This window comes from Astatotilapia calliptera, chromosome 13 (genome assembly GCF_964374335.1).
Source record: "Astatotilapia calliptera chromosome 13, fAstCal68.1, whole genome shotgun sequence".
NCBI classification, from domain to species: Eukaryota; Metazoa; Chordata; class Actinopteri; order Cichliformes; family Cichlidae; genus Astatotilapia; species Astatotilapia calliptera.
This window is the reverse complement of record NC_137434.1, coordinates 34,009,170-34,024,302: the sequence shown is the minus strand read 5'-3', so window position 1 is coordinate 34,024,302 and position 15,133 is coordinate 34,009,170. Positions and strand designations below refer to the sequence as shown.

The window sequence follows — 15,133 nt, the reverse complement described above, 5'->3', positions numbered from 1 at the left end:
AACCCAGTGCTTGGGCTTTTAGCAGTTTATTTCAGATGTAGTATTTTTTTAGCACCTGCAGTAAAGACACTGGTAATATTTGGTGTAAGGTTTAGACTGATCACAGTTAGATTTGTACAAGCTGTTTAAAAAACAAAGATGAACCCAGAAATGCGAAAATCTTGTTGTGCTAGCATCTAATGAGTAGACACATTTTACAGTGATGAGAGAACACTGACGAGTTACAGGTTAAAGGTTCAGGGGCTGGAGGGACTTAAAGGATGCTTGCAAGGAAGAGCAACTGTTAAGTAGGACTAGTTAAGAGGTAAGTGTAAGAGAAGGAACCCAAGACTACATTAGGATGCAGGAGGAGGAGGAACAGAAGGCCAAAATTTGTGAGAGGGAGAGAGGGCAATCCCAGCAATAAAAAGAGCTGCAGGCCACAGAGCAAGGTGAAGGGAAGGAAAAGGGGATAGGAAGACCTGCGGAAACAAAGGAAGATAGGAAAAAGTAAAAACAGCAACACAATCTCACAGCTTCAACACTTTCAACTGGATATTCACATTTAGGTGGATTGTTTGGGTTTCTGTATGTGTACACTGGAAGTGTGGCCAGTTGAACGTGCTGAAAGAGCCCACAAAGATAAAACAAAATGGAAGTGGAAATATTAATTGTCACAGGTTAATGGGAAGGAAACAGGCATTCTCTGAGGGGTGGGTATGTGACCAGCACACAATGATGTTTTAATTCATAAAACAGTTTTTTCTCTTTAGTTCCACTAAAAACAAAGGTGCTTTAGAGGATGTCACTGAGGATATTGTTAGAATAGTTTAACATTAGCACTGGAACTAAAATTGATTATGACTGTTTTAACAGTAAGCCTGACATCGAGATGCCTCCAAGTGACCATTGGGTTCAAAACAAATCCCCTGCAAACCAAACATTTTGCCTAAACTATGACTCACTGATCTTTACTTTTATGCATAATATCAAAGAGAACATTTATTTATTGAAATTCAGATATTATCTGTATATATTAGAAAGAACATTGTCAGAGTTTCTCAGAAAGAAATTTCAACAACAATTTTGTGGATGTAAATGCCAACTGTGGTAATAATATTTACCAACATAAACTACTTAATAAATGAAATTACACATGTGTGTGTGCACAGATGATCAGCCACAATCACGTTAGTTACTTTATTTTTATAATAGGCCAAACACTGCAGACAGTATGTTACCTGATTTCCCTTGAGTCCCTGTGGTCCTACTAATCCCTGTAAAAAGAAATCAGATGTCACATTGGGGACTGTGCCATATGACTGCATTTGGGGAATAAGGACACATGTTTTTATCACTGTTGTTATTTTGCCAAATACAGTACTCTCCATAAAAAAGTGATGCCACTGTGTTAATATGGAATAAACTCATTCCATACGCTTTTAATACACACAAACATTTTTCCATATCTTTACTAAACAGCTTTGAAACAGCTTTACATTTAACCAAACAGTGAGTGAAAATGAAACTGAAGCATCGTCCCACACAAAACTGAAATCCCAGTAGATGTGTTTGTGACAGCAGTGTGTAGCTGCCGCATGAGTTTGAAGCGTAACAAATGCAAACATTGGCATGAATTGTTTCTTGAACTCTTGCAGTGTCATTGATAGCAGGAACAAATGGCCTTCTGTAGGATTGTACTGTATGGATAGTACTTGATCTTATCTTTCACCAGCACAGTTCGCCTCCCTACCCTTTGATGTGTAAATCATATTGCTGTGAAGGATGCAAATGCAAATTAAAATGTTACCAGTGTTAACCCCCCCCCCCCCGAACACACACTCTCACACACACACACACACACACACACACACACACACACACACACACACACACACACAGACTTACGGGGATGCCTTGCGGCCCTGTTGGTCCTGGAATTCCAGGATCACCCTTTTCACCCTGTAGTTGTGACAGAAACCATCACCTGTACATGCCGCCTGATCTTAAACTCGATGCATCTTTTAGAATAAAAAAAAAAGTTACTCACTGTCTCTCCCTTTGGTCCTGCTGGCCCTGGCACACCTGCAGGTCCTACTAGACCCTTTAAAACATGTTAAGGAAAGTAAATAGTAGGATCTACAAACAGAATAGTCAGGATCATCAAATGCCTCAAATCAGTAAATCAACAAGCTTTCTGGTACAATGTATCTTGGAGCATTTAAACCAGTTCTTCACAAATCTGAGATAACAGAACATTTCTACAAGGTAATTTTCTGCTGGTACTTGTAGCATATACCAAGCTTGTTGAACTACTGTCCAAACTGTATTAAACGAGGGAAAATGAATAAAATGTCAAGGTTGCAGCCTTCTGTCTAAGTATGAATCAAGATTGGAGAGGAAGATCTTGCATCTTAGGCATATCCAGCATGTGCACCCCTGTCTGTAATGCAGCTGTCCACGTGTACTACATGATATTTAAACATGCAGCACAGGTATCTCTGCATGCTTATTTGCATACTTTCCAGCAATGGCAGCTTTGCAGCCTGACGTTGGTACTAGGAGGGCCAGGAAGCAGGAAACTGTTAAGGTATGATCAGAGTTGGAGTACTGACACTATAATGGCATTCTATACGAGCTGGCAAGTTGTTTTGTTGGCAATCGCTTACAAGACACTGAATAGTTTGGAATAGTTAAGACGATCTGGAAAACAACTTGCCATAACACATAAACAGCTTCAAATTCCAAGATCTCTCAGGTGCTTGTGGTGGCTGGGCCTGTATGAGATGTGGTTATATCTCATAACCGTATGGATTTATGGTTTAAATTTTCAGGTTACTGATACTTAGAAAAGTAGTTGAGGGAGTTTAATTAAAATAGGGAAAAAATAATTGAAATTTCTTCATACCTAATCAGCTTAGCAGGAGTCATTGATGAGTTTCCCTTTTTACAAGAAACAAACTGAATAACAAGTTTTTATTTCTTTTTATAATGGTAATACAGTTAAAGAGCTTACCTCCTATAGATAATTTACTTTGAAAGCAATTTGAACATCTATTGCCTAAATTAGTTTCATTTGTATGTCCATCTTTATGCACAGGCTAATTTCTTTTGTCAACTCTGGAAACTTACACAACTGCCTGTAGACAAGCCATTATTCAAATCTTTTTTTGAATAAAAAAAACCAGAGTGAAAACAGAGGTTATGAGATTTGATGGACAGTACTTGATAAGGAAATATACATATTTCATGTCTCTAGGAAAGCAGGCAGACATGTTGAACATAAAAACTTGCAAACTAAAAGGAAGGAAACCAGGAAACTGTAATTAGCCTGTTTTGAATTGGGTGAAGTTGGCTTAAAATTTTAAGGGTTTATTGCTGATTGTGTAAAGAATTAAAACGCAAACGAACACAAAGAATATTGATATGTTTTTGGAAAATTGTGATGAACATACTAAGATGGTGAGTCATTGTAACCAAACAGTTCTAGGTAATTTGTGTTGGTAATACTCAAAACAGATGGATGATTGTCAATGATCAGTTTTGTCATTGACAAGTAATAATCAGGTAGCAGACTTTCACCCGGGGTACCAGAAGCTCAACAGCAGACTAAGTTGTTTGGCAGAGAAGATTTGCAAGTTTTCATGGTCACAATGCACACACTCAATTCTGCTGCTGTACATGTACACCACCATTTAAGGGGAAATTTACTATCAACACAAAGTACGAAGAAAACTTTTTAGTTATAGTAACTCGCTATCTATGTTGGTGGAAATAAATAATTGATCCCCTACTTTGTACATTTGTAACTTACATAGAAATGGACAGTCTCTAATTATGATGGTAGTTTCATTTTAATGGAGAGAGACCGAATATTAACCAAAAATGCAGAAGAAAACACATTACATCAAAATTATAAAATGATTTGATTTGAATTCTGACTCCAATAAATCATTCATTCTCTTTTGATCTTAACTCTTTATGTGTAGAAACCACACCTGTCCACAGAATCAACCTCTCCACCATGATGGGCAAAACCAAAGCTCTCAAAGGACGTCAGGGAAAAGACAAAAGCTGGAATTAGCTACAGTGCTAACCACCGTGCCACCGTGCTGCCCTTGGTTTGGTGCTATTTATATAGCACCAAATCACAACAACACTCGACTCAGCATGCTTAATAATGCAAGACCCTACACAGAGTCACCCCAACCATCAGATGACACCCTGTGAACAAGCATTTTGGCAACAGTGGGAAGGAAAAACTCCCTTTCAAGAGGAAGAAACCAACAACCGACTTGCTCACCTGGAAAGGGCTGGGAAACCTGTGAGAATCATGTTCTTTGATTTCTCCAGTGCTTTGAACACCACTCCTGCCCTGACCACACTCGCAGAGACAAGCTGGAGTATACAGGTGTGGACCATCATCTCACTACATGGATCCTGAACTATCTCACCAGCGTCCATCAGTACGTAGGATTTCAGACATGTGTGTCTGTACAGGCACCCCACACACCCAATACAGCACAGATGTCTCTTAAAACTCGGTCAATTACTTCCAGCAAGAATTCTCTGATGACTGAGAGTAAAGAGAACTGATGGGGACTGTTTTGGCTGATGCAGCAAAACTGTCTATTCAACACTGGGAAAACCACCTCCAGTTTGTGCTGGAGATGGGCCTTCGCAGGCAGAAACATCTTACACCTATAGCAATGAACATCCAGGGAATTAAGATTGAGACAGTGGACTCTTATGAGTACTTGGGTGTTGACCTGACCAATAAACTGACAAAGTAGACTGTATCTGAAGACTCCAGTCTTTTGGATCGCAAGGGAACTCCCGAAGACCTTCTGTAACTCTGTGGTGGCATCTGCCATATTTTATGGTCATGTGGTCTGCAGGGAGATTAACATCCAATCACAGCACTATCTATCATTAGTCATATATATCTAGCTACATATATAGGTTTATTGTTTATTGTCTTAATAAAAGAGACTGTTCATTTATTTGTGTGAGCAAAATTAGAAATTCAGCAGGGGATCAAATAATTACTTCCCATATATCACCATATAGATAATACGTTCTCAGTGCCACTGTATCCTCCAAACCCAACTCTGTGCACTCCTGTCCTCACAGAGTTTCTTTAGAATGAAAAATATTAAGACAAGCATGGGTAGCAACAAAGCAAGCATACAGTATACAACAAGCAGGCATTAAGGACATCAAGCAGGCAATAGTTGGGAGTAGAAGGGAGGAAGAAGAGGAGAAAGAGAAAGGGATTGGAATGTGACTTGCACCACTCACCACTGCACCTGGTCTGCCGTCTAACCCATGAGCCCCCTGTATAGTGTTGTACACAGTTAGAGAGCAGAGATGATGAGGGGACGAGGTGGTAGGTAGATGGGGAGGGTAGTCAGAGTTGGATGGGGAGATGGGGGAAGGAGGCGTGAGTGAAGCAGCGACTCAAGTGACTTCAAAAACATATTCAGATGATCACAACAGATGAGCGATGAAAGTGATGAAGCGGAAGAGTGAGTGATTTGGTCATAGTGGGTGATGGCATCATGTTTTTCTTCGCAGTGATGGCTGTTCTAAATTTCACTGTGATTATATCAAAGGCATATTTTACCATTTTAAAAATAAAATTTACTTCTATACTGACATGAGCACTGGCTATAAATGAAACTTATTGAGTGTGACATAAACCATAAATTCTTTGTAAAGCCAAAGATTTACAGCAACATGGTCCATTTTAGAAAGATTATAATAAAAAATTAAATTTAATTCAATTATATTATATTCATTAAAGCTGTGATGCCACTTGGCTCAAGGCATTTACACTGCAACATAAAGACACTGCAAAGTTAGAAAGGAGAACACTCAGCCAGTGTTGAAGCAGAGCTTTACACACAGTCATAAATTGTTGTTAGATTCACACATCTCTTCTGCTTATCTGTGTGTGTGTGTGTGTGTGTGTGTGTGTGTGTGTGTGTGTGTGTGTGTGTGTGTCTCCTAATATAGAACAATTTCAACCAAAAATGTACAATCTGGATTCATCAGTCCATGAAACCTTTTACTATTGATACACACAGACTCCAGCTATTTCCTCCTGTTTAAGGATGGTTTCTTGTCAACCACCTTTCCACCAAGAACATTTTTGATGACACAATAGTAAAAAGTGGGTCAGCTGAAGGGCCTCATATATTTTTCAGGTCCTGTTTGTGAATTTTCTCCTATTTAACTCTTGGAAATCTTGGAGTCGATGTTAATCAGGATATGTCCTCACCACACTTTAAACAAAAAGTGGAATAAAACATCTAGAATTATATATAGGAAAGCATATAGAGGCTACAATGAAGCATGTAAATGAATCCATAGAAATGTAGAATGAAGTACAGTATGTGGATGAGTAAATCATAGTAATGAATGATTCAACCTTTGCCCTAGTTTATCTGTGTTAAAGGTCACAGAGAAAGAGAACGCATGATGGGATTCATGTAAGAGGTAAGAGGAGAAGGAGAGAAAAAAGATTGTAACTGTCAAACACGGAACCATCATTTATAAGTGGTTTTACTGATTGTTAATTAGTTGTAAATATGTTTAAGTTAACCAGTATAATGAATCAGAAAATAGAATAACAATGATTCAGGCCTCACTGAGATGATGTTACAATGAATGTTCATGTGAAAATGTGCTAAACACAAATCTAACTGAAGTAGAAATACATAAGCTAAATGAAACAAAGTGAATTGTATTGATATGTGACTGAGTGTGTAAATGCATTTTCTATGTTAAGAATGACAGGTGAAAGATGAAAATGTAATGAAGTGGTTTGAAGTAGGTGATTCAAGATGGCGCCGAGTATGGCAGCCTTGTCACGAGCTCCCCCAAGCAACAGCTTTTTTCTGTGTTTAATTTTACTTTTCCTTCATTTTTTCGCGAGTAGCACTTGTCTCCTTGTGTACGACCGACAAACCTTACTGGACATAAAAGACTGTCTTTCTTATAACTTTCCGGAGTTCAAGTTTTGCAACACGGACGCTCCGTTTGCAGACCCCCCATCCATCTCACCTGAGACGCCTTTGTTTTCTGGCCCTGGAGGCCGCAAACGCCGACGCAGAGGGAGAAGATCTGGCGTTCTGGTTCGACTGAGACGGCGCACTAACAGACCACCGTTACCCAGTTTATTACTGGCTAATGTGCAGTCTCTGGAGAACAAGCTGTGCGAGCTTCGGGCACGGATCTCATTCCAGCGAGAGATGCGGGACTGCTGCGTGATCTGCCTCACAGAAAACTGGGTATCGGACAAGGTACCGGACTCCGCAATACAACTACCGGGGTTCTCCGTGCATCGCGCGGACAGGTCACAGGATCTTACTGGGGAAAGCAGAGGTGGTGGTGTGTGTTTCATGATCAACAACAGCTGGTGTGATTATGCGAACGTGCACCCGGTCAAATCCTTCTGCTCACCGGACCTGGAGTACCTGATGATTAAGTGCCGGCCATTCTGGCTACCGAGGGAATTTACAGCAGTGATTATTACGGCTGTTTACATTCCCCCACAAGCCGACACTGACCGAGCACTCAGGGAACTGTACAGCGCGATAAGCAGCGAGGAAACCGCACACCCAGAGGCGGCGTTTATCACAGCCGGGGACTTTAATAAGGGAAACCTGAAGAAAGTCTCACCCAAACTCCACCAACACATCCACTTTAACACTCGTGGAGATCGGCTACTCGACCACTGCTACACCTCTTTCCGGGATGCGTACAAAGCCCTCCCCCGCGCCCCATTCGGCCAATCAGATCACCGCTCCATCCTGCTCCTGCCCGCCTACAGGCAGAAGCTGAAACAGGAAGCTCCAACCCGGAGGGCGGTGCACTGTTGGACAGACCAATCGGAGTCTGTGCTGCGGGACTGTTTTGATCACGCGGACTGGGAAATGTTTCACGTGGCTGCTAGGGACATTGATGAATACACAGACTCAGTCTGCGGATTTATCAGGAAATGCGTGGAAGATGTCGTCCCATCCAGAACAGTTAAATCCTTCCCAAATCAAAAACCCTGGATTAACGGAGATGTTCGCGTGGCACAGAGCACCGCCTTTGCCTCCGCGAACACATCGGACTACAAACACGCACATTACCAACTCCGGAAGACGATCAAAGCAGCCAAACGTGAGTACAGGGACAGGGTGGAGCAACAGTTTGACAACCCTCGGAGTATGTGGCAGGGACTAAACACGATCACAGACTTTAGAGGGAAAACCAGCACACCGCAGACCACGGCCTCTCTGTGTGAGGATCTAAACGTATTCTACGCTAGATTCGACACAGCGAACACCATGAGACCGGACAGTGTGCGCACCGCGGATGACGTCAGTGCGCACACTGTGTCTGAGGAGGATGTGCGGAGGTGCTTCAGGAAGGTGAACGCACGCAAAGCTACTGGTCCGGGCGGGATTCCCGGCCGCGTCCTCAAGTCATGCGCGGCTCAGCTGGCTGGAGTGTTCACGCACATCTTCAACCTTTCCCTCTCTCTGTCTGTAGTCCCAGCCTGCTTCAAAATGGCCACCATCGTCCCTGTACCCAAATCCTCCACCATCTCCTCATTGAACGACTGGCGACCTGTAGCCCTGACCCCCATCGTAAGCAAATGCTTCGAGAAGCTGGTCAGGGACTTCATCTGCTCTGCACTACCCGACTCACTGGACCCTCTACAGTTCGCATACCGCCACAACAGGTCCACTGATGATGCCATAGCCCTGACACTACACACTGCCCTGTCACACCTGGAGAAGAGAGACACGTATGTGAGAATGCTGTTTGTAGATTACAGCTCAGCATTCAATACCATCGTTCCCTCGAAGCTGGACAGGAAACTGCAGGATCTAGGACTGAGCAGCTCCCTCTGCAGCTGGATCCTTAGCTTCCTGTCTGACAGACGCCAAGTGGTCAGACTGGGCAGCATCACCTCATCCCCCATCACACTGAACACTGGTGCTCCACAGGGGTGTGTACTGAGCCCTCTCCTGTACTCACTCTACACCTACGACTGCACAGCCACTAACAGCTCCAACATCATTGTGAAGTTTGTGGACGACACTACAGTGGTGGGTCTTATCACCAACGGTGATGAGACAGCTTACAGGGAGGAGGTCAGCACCCTGACCCACTGGTGTCAAGACAACCATCTCACCCTCAACGTCGCAAAGACAAAGGAGTTGATAGTGGACTTCCGGAGGTGCAGAGAAGTACACACCCCCATCACCATCAACGGCGCTGCTGTGGAGAGAGTGAGCAGCTTCCGGTTCCTTGGTGTACATCTGGCTGAGGATCTTACGTGGTCAGTACACACAAACAAAACAGTGAAGAAGGCGCAGCAGCGCCTCTTCTTTCTTAGGAGACTGAAAAGATTCGGCATGAGCCCCCGCATCCTCAGGACCTTCTATCACTGTGCCATTGAGAGCATCCTCACTGGATGCATCACCACCTGGTATGGCAACAGCACCGCCTACAACTGCAAAGCTCTCCAGAGAGTAGTGCGGTGCTCTGAACGGATAATTGGAGGTGAGCTTCCCTCCCTCCAAGACATCTACAGGAAGCGCTGCCTGAGGAAAGCGGGGAGGATCATCAAGGACTCCAGTCACCCCAGCCATAAACTGTTCAGACTACTTCCATCAGGAAGGAGGTTCTGCAGCATCCGGTCCCGTACCAGCAGACTGAGAGACAGCTTCTTCCACCAGGCCATCAGACTGTTGAACACTTCATAGACACCTCAGCTTCACTACTGGAACTTTAACATTATGCACTCCATACTGTACAGTAATGCCACTGTTTTGCACATGTCTCACTCTGTATATTTTATTTTATTTATTTTATATATTTTATTTATTGTTTACTCTATTTAATTTGTAAAATATGTGTACACACACACACACACACACACACACACACACACACACACACACACACACACACACGTAGAAAATATTTAGTATACACATCCAGAAATGCATACACTATTATATATTGTACATATATTTATTAGTTTCAGATGTAGCCATTCTTGTATTTTGCTTGTTTACATTATTGTATTTTGCACAACTCTGTTGCTTGTGAAGCTCGCACACAAGAATTTCACTCACATGTGCTGTACCAATGTACCTGCACATGTGATGTGACAATAAAAGTGATTTGATTTGATTTGATTTAAAGTTGAAAGTTTAAATGTTGTAAGTCCGATAGAGAGAGCATGATAACGTGTGGGTGGACATTGGGCGATTAGACGTTAATAATGTCATTGGATGTCCCCGGGGGTGAGGTTAGATGTCACTTCAGATGTGATGTCCAGTGGGTGAATGGGGAGAAAGGGTGAGCAGTTTAAAAGTGAGGGGCGATTTGGGGTTCTTCCCTTTTGTCTTCTATGAGATGAGAAGTTCACACAGTGGAAAGCCACAGCCTGAACTGTGAACATGCAAACTGGTTTTGTACTTTTTGGCTTTTCATCTGCTCAATTTTGCTGTGATGGTTCATTCAGAAGGAGTTTGGTTCATCTTACTCCCCCTGAATCCCCAGCTGCTTTCCTGTAGGGTGATTACCATCAACTCAGAACATGGGGATAAGTGGATCTTTAGGTTGTGCTCATCCTTTCTCCAAGCTCTCCCCACCAAAGATAAGAACAAAATCAGCATTAGCTCAGACCAGGTTAATTAGATACGTATAGTTTACATATAGTTCAAGTGTTTTATGATTATTACTATTTGCCTTTGCTTTTGCTTTCTGGCAATTAAAGTCTAAATTGTGGACCTTCACTTTTTAACTCTTTGTTAGACAGTAAAGGTAAAAGTCTGAGTACTGATTTTGATCAGTGCAAATAGCTTTTACAGTTTACCCTAGCCTGTTAAAATAATCTTCCCTTGGGCCCTTTCCTCAGAAATTACAAGTGCCATGATCAATAGGGGAGCTACCGTAAACCAATGGGACTGACAGTATTTGATCTGCAAGGCTACTCAGTTTTCTTCTTATCTGGGTTAGCAGTTGACCTCTGCATACCTATTGGGTAAGACTCATAGGACCAAGAGCTGAAACAGACTTCCTGTATAGGGGTTGGGGGCCCATGCAGATCAAGAGTATAACAGAGAGCTATCAGGAAAAAAGGTTTTTCCTCTAGTTTGCGTCACCACGTAGTGACGCAGCTATCACTTTGTATTTAGTCAGGTGGATTATGTAACGCAATACCCAGAAGCAGTGCCGCTGCGCAGGCGCTGTTGCAGATCATCTCCCATGTTGGCATCCCGAAAGAGATATTGACTGACCAGGGCTCATCGTTCATGTCTCGCACCCTGAATGTCTACCACCCTCAGACTGAAGGAGTGGTGGAGCGGCTGAATAAGACTTTAAAGTCCGTGACTCGGAAGCTCATTCACGAGGATGAACATAATTGAGATCGCTGGTTAGACCCTCTGTTGTTTGCAGTGTGGGAGGTGCCCCAGGCTTCCACCAAGGGATTTTCAGGAAGCTGCAAGGGGTGCTCAACCTTATTAGAGAAAACTGGAGGAAGGTCTGAGTCCAATGAAAAATGAGATTCAGTACGTTCTGGATTTGTGAGCAAAACACACTTTTGGGAGGTTGTCATGGGAGAATTTGCGTGATGTTAACATCTGTACAACAGAGGGGCTAGAATCAGGCAATTTTAACAGGGAGATAAAGTGCTTGTATTGCTTCCCTTCTCCAGCTCAAAATTACTTGCCAAGTAGCAAGGGCCCTTGGTGGTCCCACGGCGAGTGGGGGATGTCGACTATGAAGTGATATGGTCGGACAATGGAGGGTCCATGCATATCACCTCAACCTCTTCAAAGCATGGAGAGAGACTGCAGCCGCTTCTCTGGTGAGCCTGGTGACAGAGACGAGCTGGGGCCAGAGGTACCAAATGCCACCATTCCTGCCTCCCTCCATTGTGATAACCATGTCGCACAGACCTAGAGAGCGGATGTTGGCGGATTGTTGCAGATGTGTTCTCCCCCCCACTCGGCCATATGAGTCTCATCGAGCACCATTTTCATACACAACCTGGCATGATGGCACGTTCACTGCCATACAGGCTACCTGAACATAAAAGTCAAATTGTTCAGAGGTATTTGGCTGAGATGCTGTGGATGGGAGTAATAGAAGAGTCAAACAGCGTGGTGTAGCCTACTTGGATGATGTTATCATCCATAGTGACACCTAGTCGGAGCATGTGCAGCGGGTGACTGCAGTCCTGGAGTCCCTGAGGCAGGTGGGGCTCATGGCCAACCCAAAGAAGTGTGCAGTTGGACGGAGGGAGGTACAGTATCTAGGGTAGCACTTGGGGGAAGGAAGGTGTGTCCACAGATGGAAAAAAACAGCAGCAATTGCCAAGATCAAAAAGGAAGTGAGACAGTTCTTGGGGCTGACAGGGTACTACCACTGGTTCGTGCCTGGGTTTGCAGACCTGACCTTCCCCTTAATTGAGCTCACCCGAATGGGTGCTTCAGACCTGGTCCAGTGGACGGAGTCGTGGCAGGTGGAGTTTGTGCAGGTAAAAATGGCTATGTGGGGAGCAGCTGCTCACAGTCCTGACTCCCCCCCCCCCCTTTATCCTCCAGACTGACGCCTCGATGGTCAACTCTCTTTGTTATTACCTGCTGGGGCGCTCATACACCCTCTGCTCAGACCACGCCCTGCTGCAATGGCTTCACCGCATGAAAGATGCCAACGCCCGGATCACCTGGTGGTATCTGGTTTTACAGCCCTTTCAACTTCAACTTGTCCTACTTCCTGTCTCTGGACAAGAAATTTAGCTGGTTTAATTTATCTGTTTCATATATGCTGTTGAACTGTAGGTGACCTGTGTAAAGTGACGTGTTTCTGCCTTACAGAAGAGTAGTAGTAAAAATGGGGGAGGACCCCTTATATGGAGGGTCAGTTTGTATCCTCACTACAACCCCACAATTGCCTCGTGCTGGCTGAATTCCTTCTTGCAAGAATAAAGCGCTCAAATGGAAACTGAGCAGTGTCACCTCTTTTATTTAATGCACTAAACTTCCATAACACTCCTTTTTGATTAGTACACAGAATTTATGAACATTTATGGTTTGAGTTGTTTTGGATGTGTCAATTGAATGGGTTGCTACTAAATCTGGTGGGAATTTCATGTCAATAGCACCTTTATATTCAATGCTTATTTCACGCGCTGTATTATAATGTCTCAGTTAAAGCCAAGGACCTCAGCAGGCTCCACTGAACTTCACTTAAACCAGTGTTGGTTGGTCTGACTAATACGCAGGTACATGTTTGATCCATATTTTTATCTTCTGTTTTTATTAACTGCATTTTGTCCTTGTTAAGTTAAAGCTGAAATAAAAATGTTCAGCTCTATCTGTTAAAATTCAAGCTTTAAGTAATACGCTTTTGTCTTCTACTGTTTTGTTAATATGGAAGTGCTGGACCGGGCCACACTGACTCAGTCCAGCCTCAGTTACTACACGATACTACGGAGACTCCTGGTACTGGTGCTCCTCTGAAAATGGCTTTTTCTTGTACTCACACACATATTCAAGGTGAACATACTCACAGTTGATTTAAGTAAGTATGATTAACCTATTTTAGAACTGAAAAGTCAGTTGTTAGACTCTGTTTGCTGAACCTGCTTTCTAGAATCAGACTCAAACACAGGCAACAACAACAAAAACTAACAGATCACTAACAGGAAGAGGAAAAAAGGACGATAAAGAGAAGAGAAATCTAAAATGAGACAACAGAAAACTAGCCTTAAAAATAAAACAAGAAGTAAACAGAAGATAATTAGCATCAAGACAAAAAGAGACAAGGAAAAACTAAATTAAGGCATTAAGGCAAAGACAGCAAAAATATTTAAATATAAGAAAAAACTGGTTCTAAAAATATAAAAAGTATTAAAATCATACCAGGACTTAAAGTTCAGCATTATCTCACTGTCTAAAAATAATCACTAGGATAAAAAAAGAAATAAGAGCTACAGCTTATTATTATCAGAGAAATAAAAGCAGGAATCCCAAATTCAACTTACAAAGCAAATCCTTGGGACCTTGATAGAGCCAATAATTTCACGATTAATGATAATGCAACAACATCTTGCTATCATGTGAAAAACTCAATTCCTCAATCTATAAGTGACTGAGAGCAACTGAAATGGTGTCGTCAGCCCTCTGAAGCCTTTGAACCTTTCTCTGGTGTTTTGCAACATTTTTTTAACATCTGTATTTTCTGTAACTCCTGAACCAGCAGGTAAATTGTAAGAATTTCAATGGTTCCTGAACGCAGTGACTCATTTCAGTGATATTAGGATGATTACAGTAATTCAAGGCATAGGGTCACAGCAGCCAAAAGTTGGTTGAGAGAAGAGAAAGTGAGTGTGACGACGTTTTTTTATCTAACAGTTTGAGGGTTTTCTTTTAACTGTTTTTTGTTGTTTTCTGTGTTTCTTGCAGAGATTGTCGTGGCCAACCTGGCATTACTGTAATGACTGTAATGATATCACTGAAAAAGCACAGAGTTGAAGAAACCATTGAATTTTTTTTGATTATGCCAGTGGTTCAAGAGTTTTGGTAGTTTGATGTAAAAGTTTGACCTAAAACTGATGATTATTTTAATGTGAGTGCAAACCAGTGTGAAAGAATAACAACCCAAAAATTCATTTTCAGATTATCCCATTACAAATCAACTCAAACATCATTTGCATCAATTTTCAATATGAGACAGCTAAGATGTATTTTGAATGTTGGTTATTATGAACAGACAGAATGTCCAGTGAACTTACAGGAAGTCCAAGATGGCCTCTGTCTCCCTTGTCGCCTTTCTGACCCGTCGCTCCCTTTTCTCCTCGGATTCCAATTCCTGGCTCTCCCTGAGTTAAAAGGTAAGAGATACAATACAATCCTTACACTTTCCTACATAAAATCAATGATATGATATGATATTGACAACATATAACTAGAGGCAAATTTAATAACCGTAGAAAGTGGGTAATATCATAGTTTGTTCTCACCTTAGGCCCCGATGGTCCTTGTGGTCCCTAGAGGAACAAAACAGTGAAATTTATTTCAATTCACTTTTATTTATATACTGCCACTCACAACAACAGTCATACTAAAGT

At 42.4% G+C, this 15,133-nt stretch overlaps 1 protein-coding gene across 9 annotated transcripts in view; it reads right to left on the bottom strand.

Annotated features, from left to right (window-relative positions):
- Window positions 1-15,133, bottom strand: part of LOC113035317 (collagen, type XIII, alpha 1) — a 69,360-nt gene that overhangs the window by 13,903 nt on the left and 40,324 nt on the right. For all 9 annotated transcript variants that reach the window (XM_080288121.1, XM_026190811.2, XM_026190812.2 and 6 more), the window contains 6 exons: window positions 15,026-15,052; window positions 14,798-14,884; window positions 5,281-5,316; window positions 2,030-2,083; window positions 1,888-1,941; window positions 1,221-1,256 (listed from right to left, as the gene is read on the bottom strand). In XM_080288121.1, the coding sequence (XP_080144247.1) occupies window positions 1,221-1,256; window positions 1,888-1,941; window positions 2,030-2,083; window positions 5,281-5,316; window positions 14,798-14,884; window positions 15,026-15,052 (294 nt within the window). The remainder of the gene's footprint in view (window positions 1-1,220; window positions 1,257-1,887; window positions 1,942-2,029; window positions 2,084-5,280; window positions 5,317-14,797; window positions 14,885-15,025; window positions 15,053-15,133) is intronic.